This window comes from Bos javanicus, chromosome 28 (genome assembly GCF_032452875.1).
Source record: "Bos javanicus breed banteng chromosome 28, ARS-OSU_banteng_1.0, whole genome shotgun sequence".
Taxonomy (NCBI): Eukaryota; Metazoa; Chordata; class Mammalia; order Artiodactyla; family Bovidae; genus Bos; species Bos javanicus.
In genome coordinates, this window is record NC_083895.1 from 11,512,808 (window position 1) to 11,536,861 (window position 24,054).

The 24,054-nt window shown below is 36.8% G+C and overlaps 1 protein-coding gene across 7 annotated transcripts in view; it reads left to right on the forward strand.

The window, feature by feature from the left end:
* Positions 1–24,054, forward strand: part of RYR2 (ryanodine receptor 2) — an 830,734-nt gene that overhangs the window by 365,696 nt on the left and 440,984 nt on the right. For all 7 annotated transcript variants that reach the window (XM_061404941.1, XM_061404935.1, XM_061404936.1 and 4 more), the window contains 2 exons: positions 17,289–17,363; positions 22,847–23,003. In XM_061404941.1, coding sequence (XP_061260925.1) covers positions 17,289–17,363; positions 22,847–23,003 — 232 coding nt within the window. The remainder of the gene's footprint in view (positions 1–17,288; positions 17,364–22,846; positions 23,004–24,054) is intronic.

Below are 24,054 nucleotides of genomic sequence, written 5' to 3' on the forward strand. Positions count from 1 at the left end.
ACTTCTCCAGGGGATCGAACCCAGGTCTCCTGCATTGCAGGCAGACACTTTAACCTCTGAGCCACCAGGGAAGCCCATCAATTATATGTATACATAGTATGAAAAGGCAAAAAGATATGACACTGAAAGATGAACTCCCCAAGTAGGTAGGTGCCAAATATGCTACTGGAGAAGAGTGGAGAAATAACTCCAGAAAGAATGAAGAGACAAAGCCAAAACAAAAACAACACCCAGTTGTGGATGTGACTGGTGATGGAAGTAAAGTCTGATGCTGTGAAGAGCAATATTGCATAGGAACCTGGAATGTTAGATCCATGAATCAAGGTAAATAGGAAGTGGTCAAACAAGAGATGGCAAGAGTAAACATCAACGTTTTAGGAATCACTGAACTAAAATGGACCGGAATGGGCAAATTTAATTCAGATGACCATTATATCTACTACTGTGTTCAAGAATCCCTTAGAAGAAATGGAGTAGCCCTCATAGTCAACAAAAGAGTCTGAAATGCAGTACTTGGGTGCAATCTCAAAAATGATGGAATGATCTCTGTTCGTTTCCAAGGCAAACCATTCAGTATCACAGTAGTCCAAGTCTGTCCTGAAACCAGTAATGCTGAAGAAGCTGAAATTGAATGGTTCTATGAAGACTTACAGGACCTTCTAGAACTAACACCAAAAAGATGTCCTTTTCATCACAGGGGACTGCAATGAAAAAGGAGGAAGTCAAGAGGTACCTGGAGTAACAGGCAAATTTGGCCTTGGAGTACAAAATGAAGCAGGGCAATGCCTAACAGAGTTTTGCCAAGAGAACTCACTGGTCATAGCAAACACCCTCTTCCGACAGCACAAGAGAAGACTCTACACATGGATATCACCAGATGGTCAATTCCGAAATCAGATTGGTTATATTCTTTGCAGCCAAAGATGGAGAAGCTCTATACAGTCAGCAAAAACAAGACTGGGAACTGACTGTGGCTCAAATCATGAACTCCTTATTGCCAAACTCAGAATTAAATTGAAGAAAGTAGGGAAAACCACTAGACCATTCAGGTATGACCTAAATCAAATTCCTTATGAACATACAGTAGAAGTGACAAGTAGATTCAAGGGATTAGATCTGATGGACAGAGTAACTGAAGAACTATGGATGGAAGTTCGTGACATTGTATAGAAGGCAGTGATCAAGACCATTCTCAAGAAAAATACAAAAAAGACAAAATGGTTGTCTGAGAAGGACTTACAAATAGCTGAGGAAAGAAGAGACACTAAAGGCAACAGAGAAAAGGAAAGGTATACCAATTTGACTGCAGAGTTCCAAAGAATAGCAAGGGGAGATAAGAAAACCTTCCTCAGTGATTAATGCAAAGAAATAGAGGAAAACAATATAATGGGAAAGACTAGAGATCTCTTCAAGAAAATTAGCAATACCAAGGGAACATTTCATGCAAAGATGGGCACAATAAAGGACAGAAATGGTATGGACTTACAGAAGCAGAAGATATTAAGAAGTGGCAAGAATACACAGAAGAACTATACAAAAAAGATCATCGTGACCCAGATAACCACGATGGTGTGATCATTCACCTAGAGCCAGACATCCTGGAATGTGAAGTCAAGTGGACCTTAGGAAGCATCACTACGAACAAAGCTAGTGGAGGGATGGAATTCCAGTTGAGCTACTTCAAACCCTTAAAAATGATGCTGTGAAAGTGCTGCACTCAATATGCCAGCAAATTTGGAAGACTCAGCAGTAGCCACAGGACTGTATAAGGTCAGTTTTCATTCCAATGCCAAAGAATGCTCAAATTACCACACAATTGCACTCATCTCACACCCTAGCAAAGTAATGCTCAAAATTCTCCAAGCCAGGCTTCACCAGTACATGATTCTTGAACTTCCAGATGCTCATGCTGGATCTAGAAAAGGCAGAGGAACCAGAGATCAAATGGGCAACATCTGCTGTATCATCAAAAAAGCAAGAGAGTTCCAGAAAAACATCTGCTTTATTGATTACACGAAAACCTTTGTGTGTATCACAACAAACTGTGGAAAATTCTTCAAGCGATGGGAATACCAGACCACCTTGCCTGCCTTATGAGAAATCTGTATGCAGGTCAAGCAGCAATAGTTAGAACCGGACATGGAACAATGGACGGTTCCAAGTTGGGAAAGGAGTACAAGAAGGTTGTATATTGTCACCCTGCTTATTTAACTTCTATGCAGACTACATCATGGGAAATGCTGGCCTGGATGAAACACAAGCTGTAATCAAGTCTGCTGGGAGAAGTATCAATACTTCTCAATAATCTCAATAATCTCAGACACACAAATGACACCACTGTTATGGCTGAAGGTGAAGAAGAAGTAAAGAGCCTCTTGATGAAAGGTAAAGAGGAGAGTGAAAAGCCGGCTTAAAATTCAACATTCAAGAAACTAAGATCATTTTCACCCAGGCCCATCACTTCATGGCAACTAGATGGGGAAACAATGGAATCAGTGACAGAATTTATTTTTTTGAGCTCCAAAATCACTGCAAATGGTTACTGCAGCCATGAAATTAAAAGACAGTTTCTCCTTGGAAAAAAGCTATGTCCGATCTAGACAGCATGCTAAAAAGCAGATACATTACTTTGCCGACAAAGGTCTGTCTAGTCAAAGCTATTTTTCCAGTAGTCATGTGTGGATGTGAGAGTTGTACTATAAAGAGAGCTGAGCGCAGAAGAATTGATGCTTTTGAACTGTGGTGTTGGAGAAGACTCTTGAGAGTCTCTTGGACTGCAAGGAGATCCAACCAGTCCATCCTAAAGGAAATCAGTCCTGAATATTCCTTGGAAGGACTGATGCTGAAGTTGAAACTCCAGTACTTTGGCTACCTGATGTGAAGAACTGCCTCATTGGAAAAGACTCTGATGCTGGGAAAGATTGAAGTTAGGAAGGAGCAGAAGATAAGATGAGATGGTTGGATGGCATCACCAACTCGATGGAAATGAGTTTGAGCAAGCTCTGGGAGTTGGTGATGGACTGTGAAGCCTGGCATGCTACAGTCCATGGGGTCACAAAGAGTCATACACAACTGAGCAATTGAACTGAACTGATACACAATTATATTCTGTTATTAAAGTTTAATAACTAATGTCACATACAGTTTGTTATGAGAAGTAGTTGAATTGATTAAGGAGATCACTGTAAATTACAGTTAGTTCTGAGCCATTTAGGACCATTTTTGGTTGTAAATCCTTGTTAGTAAGTATATTTCTCTATCTGCTCATGCCTTGTTCCACTGACAGTTTTTGAATATACATAACACAACTCTTACTTGTAACAATTTAAGATGCAATTCAGTGATGAGTACTGCAGTTCTAAATACTGATGCATTGATCTTTTATATTATCTTTACAATTTTTCAAGTATGTTGATTTACATTGTTGTGTTAATTTCAGGGATACAGCACAGTGGTTCAGTTATACATACATATGTTCTTTTGCATATTCTTTTCCATCATTATTTATCACAGGAATTGCAATATAGTTCCCTATACCATTCATTAGGATCTTGGTGTTTACCCATCCTATATATATTAGTTTGCCTCTGCTAATCCAAAACTCCCAATCCTTCCATCTGTTACCCTCCCCACTTTGGCAGTCACAAATCTGTTCTGTATCTGATGGATAAATCCTATTCACATTTAAATTTGTATATGTAGGTTGTTTCCTGTGCATTCTCATGGGAGTTTTAATCAGAGTCCTAGAACGAAGAGCATATATTGTCCCATTCAATTAAGTGTAATTGAATTGGAGAATGAGGCCTACCAAAGTTAAAAAAAAATATATATATATATATATATATATAGTTTGTTTGTTTGTTTGTTTCCCCATGCTTCCTGTTCATGTTGCTTTTATGGATTGAATATTGACATGTTTGCAAAATAAACCATCACTGTGGTTTTATTTTAAATTTCTTGAGAATTTTTCAGAAAGATACATGGCTCTAAAACTACCAGTATCCAACTTGTCTGAACAACAAGAGTCATAAAAGTATCATCAATGAGAGTTGGGAGCATTCAGGTGAAAGGGAGGAATGCAATGAAGATTAACTGTAGAATTGTAGTTTCTTAGTTCTTCAAACTCTTCAAATAGTGAGATAGAATAAATTAAGGATGAACAAGTTCAGGTGCTTGGCAAGAGATTTGTCAGATGCAACACAGTTTTTAATTATTGCTTTTAAAGTAAGATTTCATTCTTGAGGCTTGAAATTTGATTGCCAGTTTTTATTTCAAGCATGAAATCTTTTACATGAGGATATTTTGTATTCTAGATTCTGTCTCTGGATTGTACCTTATTTACTTCTGTCCATTTTTTATGTGAATATAATAAAATATCAACAAACACATTTCTTTTATGTGTACACACTTTTACTAATGGTTTAAATATGCACTCTCTGAATTATGTCATACTTTTAAATGAATAGATTTTAAAAGGGATCAGTTAGGAGAATATTATTCAGAATTATTGTTTGGTACCTCTAATGTGCAAACCATTGTTAGGGGAACTCTTTTTTGCTAAGTATTATTGATATGTTAAAACATGTTTTACCACATAGCTCATAAGTAGTTTTATTCACTCAATAAAAATTTGTGGAAAGACTGCCATGTTCTGGGTGCTGGGGTTATAATAGTATCTAAAAGATACCAAGTCACTTTTCTCAAGGAGTTTACATCCTAGTGGGGATATTTGACAATAAAAGCTTAAAATGCTGGTCTATAAATGCACAAACGTATACATGCGTGCATAGATAAAGCACACCCAGTGATGTGTGTGGTCTTGGGGTTGAGGGGAGAGAGAGGGAGGGTGAAAGAGAGGTTGTCTTGTTTCCGTCTTACCAGGCATCACTGTTGGCATGTGATACTTGCTCTGTCCTCTTGCTCTCAAATGCAGAACTGTTAAGTCATTGTTTATGACAATGTCTGGAGATAAATGCTACATTTGCTTTCCAGAAGTGACTCGGCAGGCAAAAGCCTTGCTGTGTGTATGCATGAGAATATTTTTACCTTCATGCCCCTTTTAATATATGACCTAATGAGCTTTACTTGGTAAATAATTGATTAAGGCATGAGATGGGTGTGATCTAATGAATTAAATGTCTCTCTGGCTTAGCAGAAGATGTGTGGTTTATATCTGAGTACACAATTGGATGACTAATATCCTGCAGGGTATGTATGTCCTCAGTCACTACCTTGGAGCAAGCTTCCAAAGCTGCTCTGTTTTGCTCCAAAATGGTCAGGTTATCATACAAGAACTTTTCTTTCTTCTCTACTCCTTCATGTCCTGTGCATACCTCTTTAGCCTTGGTCTGGAAATAAGACAGGTTTGTCAAATAGTTTTACTAGAAGAGTAAGCACATGAAGGGGAGCTGTTCTCGATTCTTTGTCTCTTCTCCATGGAAAGAACTTCAATCTTTCAACTAAACTTACCCTCCCTGCTGATTGCAGAGAGCAACCTGATCTTGCTTTGGCCTGTCATCCTTTAGGAGCCTGACTTGGTCTAGAGTCAAACTCTCAGAGAATGACTGGGCTAGAAGACAGTATTTACAAAAACACAGGCTTTGGTATTTCCCTGGTAGTCCAGAGGTTAAGACTTCGGCTTCAAATGCAGGACGTGGGTTCTATCCCTTGTCAGGGGCTAAGATACCACAGGCTGCAGAGCACCAAAAAAATTTTTTTTAAATTCTTTAAAATAATTAAAAATACAGACTTTGAAGGCAAAGGATTGAAAATATAAATATTGGAGCCATTCGATTTCAGTAAAAATTAAAAAGCAATTGAAGTGTTTTCACTGAAAGTGAGTGAAATGCAAGAGACAATAGATTAAACATCAACATTGAGAAAAAAAGAGAAATCTCCCAGTTATTTTCTCAGTGAAAATTTAAGACCATTTTCACTGGTTCACATTTAGTTTTTTAACTTAATCCAGGTGTAAGCAATATCTTTCAGGAAGAAAAGAAAAGACAAGCTTCCTCTTCTTTTTAGTTTCCACGACTTTGTGGTTGTATTTTATTCTGTATAGACAGAAAAGTAAAGGTGGCAGAGTGTATTTTGTTATTTTCCTGCTCCAGTTGTATTTATATGATTCTTTTAATATGGAATCAGAGTGTAAGGATGTTATTGTTTTTAATCCACAATAATTCATTTACATTTTATATAGATGCGTTATGTCAAAACATGACCTTTCTGCTTGTAAAACAACTTCAATAGAAATCTCACAAACTCAGCCTTGAGTAAATATGCAATACTTCTTTAAGTGCTGTATAGGCATATACTTCTTGATTTCTCTGTTAGATGAAGAGATTCTTGACAGCTTGCCTTAGCACTTGCCTGGGGCTGAGCTGATCAGCCAAACACTCTCATAGGCACATACATAGTAGATGGGGTCCAAGCAGAAATTCTACTGACGTAATATATAATTATCTTTTAATCGTAGATCTGTCTTTCAGTCACTTTGACTCAATTCTTTTAATGTTTATTGAGGGCTTGTAGGTTCTAGGCATTTGGTGTGTGTGTGCTGACTATATAAAATGAGACTGTAGGAGATTGTGGAAAATATATCTTTTTAAAAATTTTTTCAGGCAAGGCTTTATTGGGGCGTCTGCAGTAGCAGGAGGAAACAAGAGCAAGTAACAGTTTCCCTTGTTTGCTTTGTTGTTGGGAGGTGGTCAGGCTTATTCCTTACACGGGGTGAGGTTAGAGGTATGTCCAGGGCTCCGGTCAAAAGAGGGTGGCTTAGGTTGGAAAACATATCTTACTATTTTACCCACTGAGGAAGCTCAGGCAAGGAGGAATCTTTGTTGCCCTTGATTTTAAGGTGATACTTTTGTTAGCCTATAAGTAAATAAACTTTTCTTCCCAATAATTACTTTGAAATTGCCATTCAAATAGTGTCAGCTCTCAGTGGAAATTGTGTGTGAGTGATTTGCCTGTTTTTCAAGGACTCATAGATGAATCCTCAGTATCTAGGGTCTGGTAGTACATTACTACACGGAACTTAATTTGGTTGAAGATGTGTTGGTAGTAGAATTGTCTTGTCTTTAACTGCCCCAGATAAGTGCCCTGTGTCACATACTGTCCTTATTGGTGTGTGTGTGTTCATCTCTTCTGTTTAGTTTTCATCCAGGGTTGTATTATTCATTCTTTACCCCTTTTATGTAGTTCTGTGTATATGGGAGTCTGCACACAAGTGCTGATGATCTTGTATTTGTGAAAGTAAAAAATTGGATAAAAAAAGTCACGCACTTTCTTGTAGGTTGTTTAAGAAGAGCAGTGGGATGCCTGCATTGAGAACCACTCTGATTAACTTAGGAGGGTTTGATGCCCTCATTTGTATGATTTTGGTGACTCCTAAAAGATTATTATCCACTTGCAATTCCAGGAGGGGAAGAAATGCCATCATAACTAAACCAGCCTACCAACCTGAGTGAATAGAACACTATTTTGAGGACAATGAGTCCCACATCCTTGGCTAAGAGGAAGCATCTGAACTTCACATCACCCTACAGGGAAGAATCCTTGTTCCTATAGCATGAATCTGAGGCTTAAAGACAGTGATTAAAAAAAAAAATAGTGGGGGGGTTTGTGGGTATTTTGACAATCTGATGTATCTTATAGCTTCTTCAGAGAAAATTCATATACTTGCCAGCATGCAGAACTTTTGCCTGTGAGGTAATTTTTGTGATGTTAGTTTATGTTTTCTCCTGGTACTTTTTCCATGATTTTTTCCCACTGAAGCAACTAGCAGTCCCAGTGCACTTTTCTTCTCAGGGAAGATTTGAGAGTTGGCAGAAAGCTTAAGTTTTCTACAAGGTACTACCCTTCCTGACTTTTATTCCCTAAAGACTAAATCCAAAGAAGTCATTAGGCTTAGTGTCTTACACACAAGGGAGAACAGGAAAAGAAGAGAAGAAGGGATTTTCCCCTTGACTCAAGACACTTAGATGAAGCAAATGGATAACCATATGCCCACACCCAAAATGAACCACAGTCCAAACCTCACACTTTATATGAAATCTAATTAAAATGGATCATGGGCATAAATGTAAAACATAGACCATTTAGGAAAAAATCTTGTACATATTTTGTTATATACCTAAGAAATGTACATTTTCTTTTTGGTTGATATATAAATGTCTTGTGTTTTAATTTCAAATTCCTGCTGTTCGTCATTGGTGTGTAAGAAGTCCAGTTTGTGCCTTAATTTTGTATCCTTCAGCTTTCCTATAATTGCTGCTTAGTTGCAGGAGTTTTATTTTTGTTGTTGATTCTCTAAAATTTTCTATGTAGATAATCATGTCATCTAATAACAAAAACAGTTTACAATTTTCCTTTCCAATCCACATAACTTTTCTTTCCTTTTCTTCTCTTATTGCATTAGCTGGAACTTCTAGTACAGTGTTGAAAAGGAATGATAAGAGGGGAAATTCTTGCCTTGTTCTTGATCTTAGGGGGAAATAATCTAGTTTCTTACCATTAGATCAGTTCAGTTCAGTTGCTCAGTCGTGTCCGACTCTTTGCGACCCCATGAATCGCAGCACACCAGGCCTCCCCGTCCATCATCAGCTCCCGGAGTTCACTCAAACTCACGTCCATCAAGTCGGTGATGCCATCCAGCCATCTCATCCTCTGTCATCCCCTTCTCCTCCTGCCCCCAATCCCTCCCAGCATCAGGGTCTTTTCCAATGAGTCAACACTTTACATGAGATGGCCAAAGTATTGGAGTTTCAGCTGTAGCATCAGTCCTTCCAATGGACACACAGAACTGATCTCCCTTAGGGTGGACTGGTTGGATCTCCTTGCAGTCCAAGGGACTCTCAAAAGTCTTCTCCAACACCACGGTTCAAAAGCATCAATTCTTCGGTACTCAGCCTTCTTCACAGTCCAACTCTCACATCCATACATGACCACTGGAAAAACCATAGCCTTAACTAGATGGACCTTTGTTGCCAAAGTAATATCTCTGCTTTTTAATATGCTATTTAGGTTGGTCATAAGTTTCCTTCCAAGGAGTAAGCCTCTTTAAATTTCATGGCTGCAATCACCTTCTACAGTGATTTTGGAGCCCAAAAAAACAAAGTCTGACACTGTTTCCACTGTTTCCCCATCTATGTGCCATGAAGTGATAGGACCAGATGCCATGATCTTTGTTTTCTGAATGTTGAGCTTTAAGCCAACTTTTTCACTCTTCTCTTTTACTTTCATCGAGTCTTTTAGTTCCTCTTCACTTTCTGCCATAGGGTGGTGTCATCTGCATATCTGAGGTGATTGATATTTCTCCCAGCAATCTTGATCCCAGCTTGTGCTTCTTCCAGCCCACCGTTTCTCATGATGTACTCTGCATAGAAGTTAAATAAGCATGGTGACAATATACAGCCTTGACGTACTCCTTTTCCTATTTGGAACCAGTCTGTTGTTCCATGTCCAGTTTTAACTGTTGCTTCCTGACCTGCATATAGGTTTCTCAAGAGGCAGGTCAGGTGGTCTGGTATTCCCATATCTTTCTTACTATTAAGTAAGATGTTAATTGTATGTAATCTCTATCAAGTTGAGGAAGTTCCGTTCTGTTCCTAGTTGACAGAGGTTTCATTGTGAATGGATGTTGGATTCTCTCAAATTCCTTGTGCATTTGTTCATGAACTGTATTGTTTTTTATTCTTTAGCCTGTGGCTGTGATGGATTGTATGAATATTCAATGATATTTTAAATTTATAAACTTGTGTGTAAAAAGAGAGAAAAGCAATCATTTTAGCTACATGCTTATATTAAAGCAGTACATTTCTTTTGACATAAAACATAGTGGTAGTTCCTGTGGATACCAACTGTGTCTTAAAATCTATTTTGTTAGCATTAAAAAAATCATTTTTTAAAAGAAGTTAATTCTGTGGTCTGTCATTCATTTATTGAACATTAAGCTTGGAAAAATGAAGAATTCTGCTATTTGTTCTTACTGTCCTGCATTGTGGTAACTAAAATACAGTGATAATGACTTTTTTTGTCCCTACTAAATTCTACATAAACATATCATAAACATTTGAAATGGCAACGCAATCTTCGGAAGTCAGTAAACTGCTCTTCTCTTTTTAATTTGTGTAACTGATTCATTATCAAAATTGAATATGATGGAGTAAATTTCCTTGTATTATTTTTTTGTTCTTCTTTTGTTGTTGAGGATTTGTTACACACTCCAGCCTCTATTAAGACAAAAATGAAACCAAAATGTGTTCAAAAATAGAATTCTAATAGCAACATTTCTTATCCCTATGCTTTAAGGTCATATGGTAAATGTTAAGAAAAAAGAACTTCAGTTGGAAGAAAAAAAGGTGATGTCTGTGGTATTGCAGTAATAATTGACTATAAGTTGTTCAGTGTTAAAATAATATACTAAATTTAGGGCTTCCCTGTGTTGAGGAAACAAAGGTAAATTGAAAACAACCTAACTGCTGTTTTTGTAATTCAGGCAGAAGATAGTACTATTGCTCATGCTTTACTGATCAAACAGAAATTTTTAGGGGGATAATTCAAGTGCTCTGAAACACTGTGAATTTATCCATCATTATCATGGAGAGGAAAGAAGGAATCCCTTGCAATGTGGATATTAATTCCAGACTTAGAAATGTAGATAGATAAATTGGATTTTCTTTCAGTTATTGTGATGTTTAATTTTATGTGGAAAACTCTGAAAGAGATGGGAATATCAGACTACCTGACCTGCCTCTTGAGAAATCTGTATGCAGGTCAGAAAGCAACAGTTAGAACTGGACATGGAATTACAGACGGGTTCCAAATAGGAAAAGGATTATGTCAAGGCTGTATATTGTCATCGTGCTTATTTAACTTATATGCAGAGTACATCATGAGAAACGCTGAGCTGGATGAAGAACAAGCTGGGATCAAGAATGCTGGGAGAAATATCAATCACCTCAGATATGCAGATGACACCACTCTTATGGCAGAAAGTGAAGAAGAACTAAAGAGCCTCTTGATGAAAGTCAAAGAGGAGATTGAAAAGGTTGGCTTACAGCTCAACATTCAGAAAACAAAGATCATGGCATCCGGTCCCATCACTTCATGGCAAATAGATGGAGAAACAGTGGAAACAATGTCAGACTTTATTTTGCAGGGCTCCAAAATCACTGCAGATGATGACTGCAGCCATGAAATTAAAAGACACTTAATCTTTGGAAGAAAAGTTATGACCAACCTAGACAGCATATTAAAAAGCAAAGCTAGTCAAGGCTATTGCTTTTCCAGTGGTCATGTATGGATGTGAAAGTTGGTCTATAAAGAAAGCTGAGTACTGAAGAATTGAAACTTTTGAACTGTGGTGTTGGAGAAGACTCTTGAGAGTCCCTTGGACTGCAAGGAGATCCAACTAGTCCATCCTAAAGGAAATCATTCCTGAATGTTCATTGGAAGGACTGATGTTGAACCTGAAACTCCAATACTTTGGCCACCTGATGTGAAGAGCTGACTCATTTGAAAAGACCCTGATGCTGGGAAGGATTGAAGTCAGGAGGAAAAGGGGATGACAGAGGATGAGATGGTTGGATGGCATCACTGACTCAATGGACATGAGTTTGGATAAACTCCGTGAGTTGGTGATGGACACGGAGGCCTGCTGTGCTGTAGTCTATGGTGTTGCAAAGAGTCGGACACGACTGAGCAACTGAACTGAACTGAGTTTTATGTGTCAACTTGAGTGAGTCACCAAGTACCTAAATATTTGATCAAACTATTTGATCAAATTATTCTGGGTGTCTCATGCGAGTGTTTTTAGATGAGTTTAACATTAAAATTTTCAGAAGAGTAAAACTGCCTTCCCTTATGTGGGTAGTCCTAATCTAATCAGGCAAAGACCTGAATAGAACAGAAAGGCTGACTCTTTATTAATCAGAGGGAACTCTTTCTGCTTACTGTCTTTGAGCTGAGACATCAATATTATCCTCCCTTTGAACTGAATTGAGATCTGAACCTGTGATCTTTGGACTAAGACTACGCCATCGACTTTGCTGGTTCTCAGACATGGACTGGAACTTAAATCATCAGCTCTTCTCAGTCTCCAGCATGCTTATCTTAAAACTTGTCAGCCTCCATAATTGCATGAACAGTCTCCTTATAGTAAACTCTTTATATAAAATTATATGTATATATAGGTGCATATCAGAGAAGGCAATGGCATCCCCACTCCAGTACTCTTGCCTGGAAAATCCCATGAATGGAGGAGCCTGGTGGGCTACAGTCCATGGGGTTGCTAAGAGTCGGACACGACTGAGCGACTTCACTTTCGCTTTTCACTTTCATGCATTGGAGAAGGAAATGGCAACCCACTCCAGTGTTCTTGCCTGGAGAATCCCAGGGACGGGGGAGCCTGGTGAGCTGCCGTCTATGGGGTCGCACAGAGTTGGACACGATGGAAGTGACTTAGCAGCAGCAGCATAGGTACATACATATATGCATACATATGTACATATGAGCATATATATATATATATATATGAATAATTCTATTTCTCTGAAGAACCCTGACTAAAACAATTACAAAAACTTTAGACCTTGAATTTCATATAGCTGCCTCTCTCTGAGATTAAAATTAACAATAATATGGGTATGATCTTTTGGATTGGAGTCAGCAAACTCTTAACTTGTGGCTTAAATCTGGCCCACTACTTGTTTTTCTAAATAAAGTTTTATTGGAACATAGACCTGCACATAGACCTGTTGTGAAACACTGTGAATTTGTCTATCATTATCTTGGAGAGGAAAATAGGAATCCCTTGCAATGTGGATATTAATTATAGATACAGAAATATAGATAGATAAATTGAATTTTCTCTGAATTAGTTATTATGGTGTTTAATTTTGTGTGTCAACTTGTGTGGGTCACCAAGTACCCAAATATTTGATAAAACTGTTTGATCAAATTATTCTGGGTGTTTCTAGTTTCTCTGCAGAAGGGAGGGGTCTCTTTTCAGCCTTGAATCTTTTATTAACAATGTGTTTTATGATTCTGTGCTGAAGCCCACTAATTGGAATTGTGTATCCTGTAAAATTTTGGTATAAATACATTCTGATAAATGCCAAACTGTCAGGCTGTGAAGTCTTTGTAAGGACTTATGCTTTTATCTGTATGCTAATGCTAGATTTTTCTGGGGCTCAGACTCTGAAGTTGAGCTATCCCGACTGTCAAAGTGCCTGCTTTCTGCTGAGAAATAAGTGGTTTGACATCTGAGATAAGGCTTAAAGAGTATTCTATAGCTGAAAATACAAAAATAGCTCACTGCTTTCATTCAGTGAACAATATTATAACACTTATGAGAAGTGGAATTGATGACAGGAATAATTTGTCCTTATTAAAAGAATAACTTTAAAGGACTTCTTTGAGCAGTTTTATGTGATCAGCCTGAAATATGAGTTCATTAATGAAGTTTGTTATATTGGAGGATAATGTTTTATGTAGGCCAAAATTTACAGCCTGAATCCTGGAATTTTTTAAAATGTTATTGAACAAGGCACATATTGTTGGTTAACAGGTGTGCATATTTTAAAAATTCCTATTCAGTGAAATTTCAGTGACTTCTGATTTATGAAGTAGAAGACTCTTTAAAAATTTTGTTACAAATAATATCATTGTCCAGTAGTTTTAACACTTTCTTTTTTCTCTTTATCTGTAACATTGTTTTGGTTCATTAGTTCAATAGAGTTAGTGAACAGAAAGCTGCACACATGCTTTTGCCTTCTCTAATCTCTTCAGACAGTTCTTTGGTTTGTTGGATTTCATTATTTCTTCAATAATTAAGGATTGTAGGCTACAATCTCTAAAAGTTTACCCTTGCATCATAAATGTGTTATGAAGTTTTCTTTTATTAATTATATTCTAGTTAGGGTATACTTTCTATTTCCTCTCTGACCTTAAGTAATTTAGGAGAGTTTCTTATTTTCCTGAATTGTTCTTTTCTTCATCATTTTAGTATTGATTCCCAAATTTTATTTGTTATGATCAGAAAATATGTGAGTAAATAGCTACACTTAAAAAAAATCTTATAAAATTTTCTTATGGCCAAGTATGGGATCTTTATTAAAAGTCTGGGAGAATCCAAATGGCTGAGCTTGGGTCATAGCCCATGATCAAGGGAAGTGAAGTTTAACCTTTTTTGTTCCTTTTTTTCCCTTAAGTTTAACTTTTTAAACTTCCATAGAAGGAATAAAACTCTGCTTTCATCAAAAATCACATAGGGATGGACAGCCCAAACTTAGAAAGCGAGTTCAGGTGCTGAGTGGGAGACAGCATATGACTTGTTGAGGAGGGCATGCAAATTTGAGTCAGAGCAGAATTGCTGGGAAATAATGGAAAGGTGATTAAAGGTCAGTTCACTAGAGGGTCTCTTTCTCCATCCACTCTACACACAGTACTCAACCTTCCTTCCCAATAACATGGAACAGCTATTCAAAGATTATGGGCTGGGACTTCCCCAGTGGTCCAGTGGTTGAGACTTTGTGCTTCCAATGCAGGGGATGTGGGTTCTATCCCTGGTCAGGGAACTAAGATTTCTCATGCCATGTGACCAGAAAAGTTAAAAAATAAATAAATAAAGACTATGGGCTTGCTGATATATTCATGAATAAAATGATGTAATGTCTGTGAAAAAAAAAAAAGTCTGGGAGAAACAAACATAATATTGTAAAGCTATTATCCTCCAATTAGAAACAAATTTAAAAAAAATCTATGTTTGTGTGTATCTATCACTATGTACAATATATATTGTTCACAAATGCAGGTGAACATATATCTATATTTTGTCGTTCATTACCTTTCAAGTACATACCCAGAGATTCTAATTTAATGGTCTGAGAATTGTCTGGAGTTTTTAAAGCTTTCCATGTGATTATAACACACAACCAATACTAAGAATCACTATCCTAATGAAATAGTGGTTTTAGTCCAGTGATTCTCAGAGTGTGGACTGGCTGTACCAACATTGCCTGGGAACTTGTTAAAAATACAAATTATTGATCTTATTAAACTGGAAACTCTGGGGGCCCAGGAGTCTGTGTGTTTTTATATTTTTATCAGGTTATAATTGCTTTACACTGTTGTGTTAGTTTCTTTGGTACAGTGAAGTGAATCAGCAATCTGTATACACAGAATCCCTTCCCTCTTAAGCATCCCGCCACCTACCCCCATCCCACACTTCTAGGTCATTACAGAGCACCAAGCTGAGCTTTCTGTGCTATACAGTAGCTTCCCACTTCCCACATCTATTTTACACGATAGTGTAGATAAAAAAGTGAAAGTGTTAGCTGCTCAGGCATGTCCAATTCTTTGGGACTCCGTGGATTGTAGCCCAGCAGCCTTCTCTGTCCATGGAATTCTCCCAGCAAGAATACTAGAATGTGTTGCCATTCCCTTCTCCAGGGGATCTTCCCAACCCAGGGATCAAACCCACATCTCCTGCATTGCAGGTGAATGAATGTTCTACTGTCTGAGCCACCAGGGAAGCCCATAGTGTATATATGTCAGTGCTAATTCTCTCAATTTGCCCCACCCTCTCTTCCCCTTGTGTCCATGTGTTTGTTTTCTATGTCGGTGTCAAATTCCTGCCCTGCAAGTTGATTTACTGGTAACATTTTTCTAGAGTCCCGTATACCTGCCTTAATATACATATTGTTTTTTTGACTCACTTCACTCTGTGTGATAGACTCTAGGTCCCTCTACATCACTAAAAAAATGACTGAATTTTGTTCCTTTGTATGGCTGAGTAATATTCCTTTGTATATATGTACCACAACTTCCTTATCCATTCATCTTTTGATGGACATTTAGGTTGCTTCCTTCCAGCAATCTGTATTTTAAAAAACTTGAAAGATGATTCCTGGGATTCACCAAAGATTGAGAACTACTGATGTCTAACAGTGTTTTGACATTAGGAGTCATCTTGTCCCCAGAAGACATTTCATCTTATCTGGAAGCATTTTAGATTGTCACACTTGGGTGATGACATACAAGTTGTGACTCAAGTTGTAGGTCCTGACTTGGATGGCTTGTGTTTGCGTGTAGTTGATAGAGGCCAGGGATGTGTCAAATACCCTACTCCTGTGCACAGGATAGCCCCTCACTGCAGAGAATTACCCGGACCAAAGTGTCAGTAGTGCTACTTTGTAGAAACTGAGGTGGACAGTACTTTCCCAACTGTGGCTCCCTCTTACGACCAGCTGGGGATTCCAAATTTACTTTAATTTGGCCAGTGTTAAGGGCAATATGCCAGGATTTTAAAAGCTATCCCTATGATTATATTCACAACCACAATTGAAAATTGCTGCTGAGGACCCTGGTCACTGAGGTACCTAAGATTCTTAAGTTCTAATGGATGGATCAGGGTGATCTTGAGTTAATGTTACTATAAAAAGTTAAAAAGTAGTCATTATTACCTCCTGATGTGATGTAATAGGAAGGCAAACACCATTTTCTGAAGTGTTCTTGGCAAACTATTTCAATCTTGAACATGAGCAAGTTTCTAGGTTTTATAATCTAACTACCAACTTAGAGGCAGATGTTAAAAAAACACTGTGAGGATGTCATCAGCAAAATCAGAAGGTAGAAAGTACTCCAGGACAAATGATACAGTTTTTCTTTCCAACAAATAAATAGTAATAAGGAAAAAAAAAGAGAACTGTTTTTTGTTGTCATTTAGTTGCTAAATTGTGTCTGACTCTTTGGTGACCCTGTGGACTGTAATTCACCTGGCTCCTCTGTCTATGGGGTTTCCCAGTCATGAAAAATAGAGTGGGTAGCCATTCCCTTCTCCAGGGGATTCTCCCGACACAGAGATCAAACTTGCATCTTCTGCTTGGCAGGTGGATTCTTTACCACCAAGCCACCTGGGAAGCTATAATATATTACCCTCAACAGCACTTAAACTCAGAACAGAGTATTTTTATAGATTTAAGTTTAATAGTGAAAGTATTCACTGGGAGAGAAAAAACAACGGCCAGGGTGAGGGAGAGAGGATGAATGGGATTACAGGGAGTAAAGGACAAAGAAATGTGTTTAAATCAATTGTTTATTCAGATCACTGTTATCACTGTTATTTATATTTCCAGCTATATTCTCTCCGATCAAAAAGTATAGCTTTCACTGTTTATCCAAAGCTTTCCCATTTACTTTCTTTCTTATTTGACTTGAAAAATAGAATCTAAGAATACGACATTAAAATTGGGCTTTTTATATTCATATATTTTTTTTTTTAACAGAACTGTTCATTACGAAGGTGGTGCTGTATCGGTTCACGCACGTTCCCTGTGGCGACTGGAGACACTAAGAGTTGCGTAAGTAGAACATCTGAATACATCCCGATGCTTTGGGTACAAAAGATTGGGCTGGCCAAAATGTTCGTTTGGGTTTTTCTGTAACATCTTATGGAAACGCCTCAGTGAACTTTTTGGCCAACCCCATATATCTAGTGGTCTTGAACTTTTCTTCAAAATGGTCATGCTAACAACAACACGTAGATGAAACACTCATTTTTTACCTTCCCCTGCAATTATTTACCTTTCACTAGCCTCCATTCACCAGGTAGTAAGCAATGGTTTTATACCATCTGCTTATTTTTAGCCTCATTTGGTTTTGTGTTATCGATTCATCCCAGTCTGTGCCTCTCCTGCAGGAAGAGCTCCTAGTGCAGAGTGACGTAAGGTTTGGAGTCAGGACAAATTGTTTGCAGGCCTGTCGCACATTTCAGATCCAGGCTTGATCTGAATCACATTTCAGATTACATTGGCATATGTAAACCAGTGGAAACTTGAACCCAAATGAGGTGTGAGCGTCATCACTGGCAGTCACTATCTTTACTTAAAACTAGCTTGATAACTGAGTGAGAAATGTGAATTGAAAATAGACTCACTGTGTATTCATTATACAAATAATGATTATCTTTTTTTTTCTGGTGACTTCAAAAAGCTGTCCAGAGATTGACTTTTAGCTACTCTAAGTAAATGCAATACTGATGATAAAGGTGTCATTTTGAACTATTTTAAATAGAATTTAAATATCAATCAAATTAAAAGAAAAGATTAGAAGGTCATTTTTGTCCAGAAAACAGAGTTTTCAATGCATTTGTTCCCTGTTATGTTACACTTTAAAAATTTATTGATTTAGGGTAATAGACTTCCATGGATGTGTGTAGGGAACTGTCTTATTATAGAATTGCTGCATTTTATTAACTTGATATTTTGAGATTAATGATTAAAATAGTTCAGTGGTCTTCAGGGTTTTTTTTTTGCTTATGTACTCTGTGTAATAATTTCAAAAACTTTGTATTTCCTTGAACATTGCTAGGCTCAACATAGAATTTTTTTCATTATCAGTTTAAATAGATGCATAGAATATAACTTACAGTGTATTGTAAGTAGTGACATTTTAAGATAACATGGGTAAACTACTCTCATAAAAATATCCCATTGACCTTGTGTACTGCTGCAATTTAATACCCATCTTTATTTATTTAAAAATGCTTGAACATGGTCTCTTTAACAGTGAAAAAATATGTTGTTCATCTTTCTCATTGAAATCATATTAGTTTATTCTCCCATGACACAATTTTACCCCAATGAGATTTTTTATGATTGATTTTCTGCTCACTCTATCTACTCCTACTCAACAAAAATATGCATGTAAATTAAATTTATTTCTATATTTTCTCTGATTGTAAGTATGCAACTTTTAAAAAGTGCTCTATATTAGTCTGTTAGTTATCAATTAATTGATAATACTAAGTTTCTTTCTATATAAATTCACAGTTGCTCAAACCCACTGAAATATTAAAACTGATAAATCTTGAACTTAAAAGTAAAATTTTATGGATAGTGAATTTATTAATGGGATGGAAATAGAAGAGATGACTTATAAAGCAAAAGAAAGAAAGCTCATAGCCTTTATGTGCTTCATAAATTATATAGAGAATCTAGGGAAAGGAATTCCAAATATATACATATATTTCTGTAATTTGCCTTGTGTATTATTAAAAATGACAGCTTAATTAGAGATGAAATAGGGCCTTTATAAAACAGATTTCAGATGTTTTTTCACATTTGTAGATCTACCTACCCTTCATGATTGTGTACTTAAATTATTTTGGTTTTTTTTTTTTTCTTGAGGAAGCCAGGTCCTAAATCTGTCTATTGCTTATTTAAAAAAAAAAAATGGATAAGAGCTCTTGAAAGCCTGACGAGACTTCCTTTTCATTGTCAGCAATGTTGTTGATGAGCTATAATTACAGAAATACTTTTGAAAGTATCCGAATGGATTTCTTCATTGAAGTTTTTTTTTAAAGATTTGGTTGCATCTCTGACCTCCTTTGGCGTCACTGTAAATATATAAATTAGATTGCATTTAATTAGCATGTGTTCTTTTTATATTCAGTGGTCACATTATTTTCTTTTACTTTGAAAGTGATATTCAAATTACTGCTTCTATGTATAACAGAACTGTATTCCAAAGGTCAATGTTTATATTGTAATCTTTGGGATACCATATGGTTTTTTTCTCCAGTGAGATGCCAAACTATATATTTGTTACAATTTATGTAGTCCAGTAATTATATATTTTATATTGCAATCTCATACAAATAACATTGTGTCAAAAGTTTTTCAGTATCATTAACTTTTTAATGAAGTAAGCTTTAATTTGGGGAATCAAATGTAATAGAAAACACATTCCTGTATTATACCCCAATGCAAAGTTTAAGACTATTATATGTAGGATATATATTGGCTTCTGTAATAGAAATGATCACTGCAATTATAATACACATTATGTATACTTACAATTCTACTTTATCTTACAAATTTTTTTAATAATTAACATCCTCATTCCTTTGAGATATTTACAAGTAAATGTAGATAATACCTTGGGAACAGTTGTCTAATATAACATAGGAAACTAGTTTATATAACTACTATATTTCGACTGTTTCCAGTTTTTACTGAAATATTAGTTTCTTGCCCTTGATTCTCCTGGCCTTGTCCTCTTTTCTTTTGGACTATGGACACATGAGATGAGCTAATTTGAGCGCTTGTGAGCTAAAGAAAATGTGCTTAGACTTCACAATGTTTGAGAATTGGGCAAGTTCATTCCAATTCTAACAGAATTCCCTTGGTGGATTGAGAAGTGTGCTTATGTGTGTGAAACCTATGAGATTTGAGCCCAGATAGATTTGAACATGGTATTCAGAATACTGTCTAGAAGTTCTGGTGAAAAGTATGTCTTTGGACATACTTACGGACTATTTGAAAATGAAGTTGTTTTCTCTAGTTAGGATGAGTCATTATTTGATAAAATTTTCAAATGCTCCTTGAAATAATGGAATGGTATTAAAAATAATTGCTTTTTTATAGCATCTGCTAATAGTATACTTAATTTTATGAGGGGAATACACAAAACTTTTCTATTACCAGAGTAGAAATGCTTTAACATGCTATTGTTGGTAAACAAACTTAAATTTCATTTTTAAGGCACTACTGTGTTATTATCAGGATTTACTGGTACATGGTTATTATTTTAGTAGGAGGACTTATCCAAAGTAATTATCTTTATAAACATTTCCATGTAAAACTTGAACTTATTACAGTATCATTCTAGTATTAACTTTCCAGGCTAATGCTTAAGGTTAAGAAAAAATCCAGGTTAGGGAAACAGCATTCAGTTCAGTTCAATCGTTCAGTCATGTCCGACTCTTTGTGACCCCATGAACCGCAGCACGCCAGGCCTCCCTGTCCATCACCAACTCCTGGAGTTTACCCAGACTCATGTCCATTGAGTCGATGATGCCATCCAACCATCTTATCCTCTGTCGTCCCCTTCTCCTCCTGCCCTCAATCTCTCCCAGCATTAGGGTCTTTTCAAATGAGTCAGCTCTTTGCATCAGGTGGCCAAAGTATTGGAGTTTTCAGCTTCAGAATCAGTCCTTCCAGTGAACACCCAGCACTGTTTTCCTTTAGGATGGACTGGTTGGATCTCCTTGCAGTCCAAGGGACTCTCAAGAGTCTTCTCCAACACCACAGTTTAGAAACATCAATTCTTCGGTGCTCCGCTTTGTTTATAGTTCAACTACAGCATAAAATTGACTTAAAGATAATTTATTGAAACAAAATTGGCATTAATAAATCTACTGCAAATCTAAAAAAAAAATAGTGTTCGTAATTTATAGAATCTAAAAGTTTTTAATGATTCTGTATGAAAAGAAGTCTATTAACTAATAAATCATAGTTCAGTTCAGTTCAGTTGCTCAGTCGTCTGAGTCTTTGCGACCCCATGAATTGCAGTGCGCCAGGCTGGAATCCTCGAATATTTACTTTTTATCAGTTTGATTCATTTTGTAGTGGTAAGAGCTTCTACTGTAATTATCTTTTAAACATTTATGCTTTTGTGTCTTGTGTTTCATTTTCTGTTTGCCATTGGCATGTGAAGCTTCGTGACATAGTACATTCTTTTTATAGTATATCCTACTCAACTGTATCCTCTCTATGGGCTTCCCAGGTGGCTCAGTAGTAAAGAACCTGCCTGCCAAGCAGGAGGTGTGAGTTTGATCCCTGGCTCAGGAAGATTCCCTAGAGAAGGAAGTGACAGTCCACTCCAGTAATCTTGCCTGGGAAATTCTATGGACAGAGGAGCCTGGCGGGTTACTGTCCATGGGATCGCAAATGAGTTGGACATGACTTAATAACTCTATAACAACAATAATATCTCCTTTATACTTTTTGCCTTGAATTTTAATTTGTCTGATAGCAATTTTACCATCATTATTTTTTCTTGGCTTTATGGGCACGGTGATTCTTTTTTATTTTTACTTTATTGGAAAAAAAAGTATTTGGTTTCTAGCACATTTCTTATCATTGATAAGAGGCTGTCCTTGCTTTGCACGCTAGCATGATAACTCTAAGTCTCCATTACTGGAACCTTCTTTCCACTCTTTATCATAGTGAGGACAAGGTTCTGTTCTGTACAGCTTTCAGTTAACACAGTTCTGTACAATGTGAGAATGGTCTGTATCTTCATTTTTCTTTTCTTCTCTATCTGAAATCCACTATTTTTAAAAGCAGATTTTGATGATCACAACTTTGCTTTTTATCTTTTTTATGCAACTTTAGTTTGCATTTTCTGTGTTTTGCATTTAATTTTTCTTGCCTTTTTTTCTCTTGACCACTATTCAAATTTAGTTTCTTCATTTGTCTCTTTTGTTCCTTGGTTTTTATTGACATCATTGTTCCATATTATTAAAATTTAAAGCATAGGATGAGATTTCTTTTTTTCAGATAAATATCTAATTCAGTTTGTATATATGAATTCCAGTTTAACATAATTAGGCATTGACTTTAATACCACTTGCCTAAAATCTGTTCAAATCCAACAAAAAACTAGTCAGTCCTAGTTTATGAGTTTAAAGTGTCATTTTAATCTCATAATGTCTTTATTTGTGACTGGTGATTAGAAATTAACTCAAAACACAAGTTCTTAGTCGTCTTAGTAGTGTTTGGTGTGGATAGTATTACAGTTAATGTCAGAAGACCTTGAGATAAATTTTGCTTCTACTTATTATTATCTACATGACATTGAATATTACCTATAACCATTCCAAATAACCATTTTGTTATTTGTGAAATAAAAATATACCACCATCATAAGGTTTTTGGAAACACTCAAGAAGACAGTATATGTCAAACCTCCTTGTTCATTGTCCGACACATACATTTTAATTGTTGTTTCTCCTGTCATTGTGTTTGCTATTGGATCAAGTGTTAACATTTTTTATTAGGTGGAGTGGAAGCCACATAAGGTGGGGACAACCTTTTCGACTACGCCATGTCACAACAGGAAAATACTTGAGTCTCATGGAAGACAAAAGCCTTCTACTCATGGACAAAGAAAAAGCTGATGTCAAATCAACTGCATTTACCTTCCGATCTTCCAAGGTAAGACCGAGATATAATTTTGGATTTCCCACTGCATTTCCTTTGATGTTAGAAATACAAAGGAAAATGATGTATGTTTTACACAAATTTCTAAATTCCCAGTTTCTCGTCTATTCATTCCTCTTCAGTCAAACCCATTTCCTAAACCACTAAAACCTACCCAGGTGTTTCACTTGGTTTATCGTTCTTTGGTTATTTTCATGTAGCATATCCATCCAACTCCTTTTAGTTTTCTTAGGCATTGACAATGCAGTAAGCACAGACCTTGTGCTGCTGTTGCATAACACTGTAAGGGGCACATCAGCAGACCCTTTTCCTCACAGGCTCGGTTACACATGTGCTCTTCCATACAGACCTTTCTTCTTACGTCTGTTGAATCCCGTGTAAGGACAAAACATCTAAGAATGTCCTTAGCTCTTTCACGAGAATTCCTCTGAAGTAGATGTTGAGTAGAATAGACAAAATAAGTGCACATCAAAGTCAGGTTGAAATGCTGGTGCACAGTTAGACTCTCTCAGTACCTAATGTGTGTGTGTGTGTGTGTGTGTGTGTGTGTGAGCTGAGTCGTGTCTGACTCTTTGTAGTCCTATAGACTGTAGCTGAGTCGTGTCTGACTTTTTGTGGCCCCATAGACTGAAGCTGAGTCATGTCTGACATTTTGTGGCCCCACAGACTGTAGTCCACCAGGCTTCTTTATCCATGGAAATCTCCAGGCAAGAATAATGGAGTGGATTGCCATTTCCTGCTTCAAGGGATCTTCTCAACCCAGGGATCAAACCTGTGTCTCTTATCTGGGTCTCTTACATCTCCTGCATTGGCAGACGGGTTCTTAAGAGATTCCCAGCTCACCAATCCCAGCATGCAGTGGATTGCTAACCATGCCTCAGCAAAACAGCACATATCCTGAATAGTCACGTGTCTCAGGAATAGCTGAAAATCACTTGTTCACTTGACAGATGCCAAGTGTCTGTTGCGTGCCTTTTTAAGATAACTGTATATTTCTGTCCTTAATTTAATGATTATTGTGAAATTTGGTCATTGTGTTAGAAAC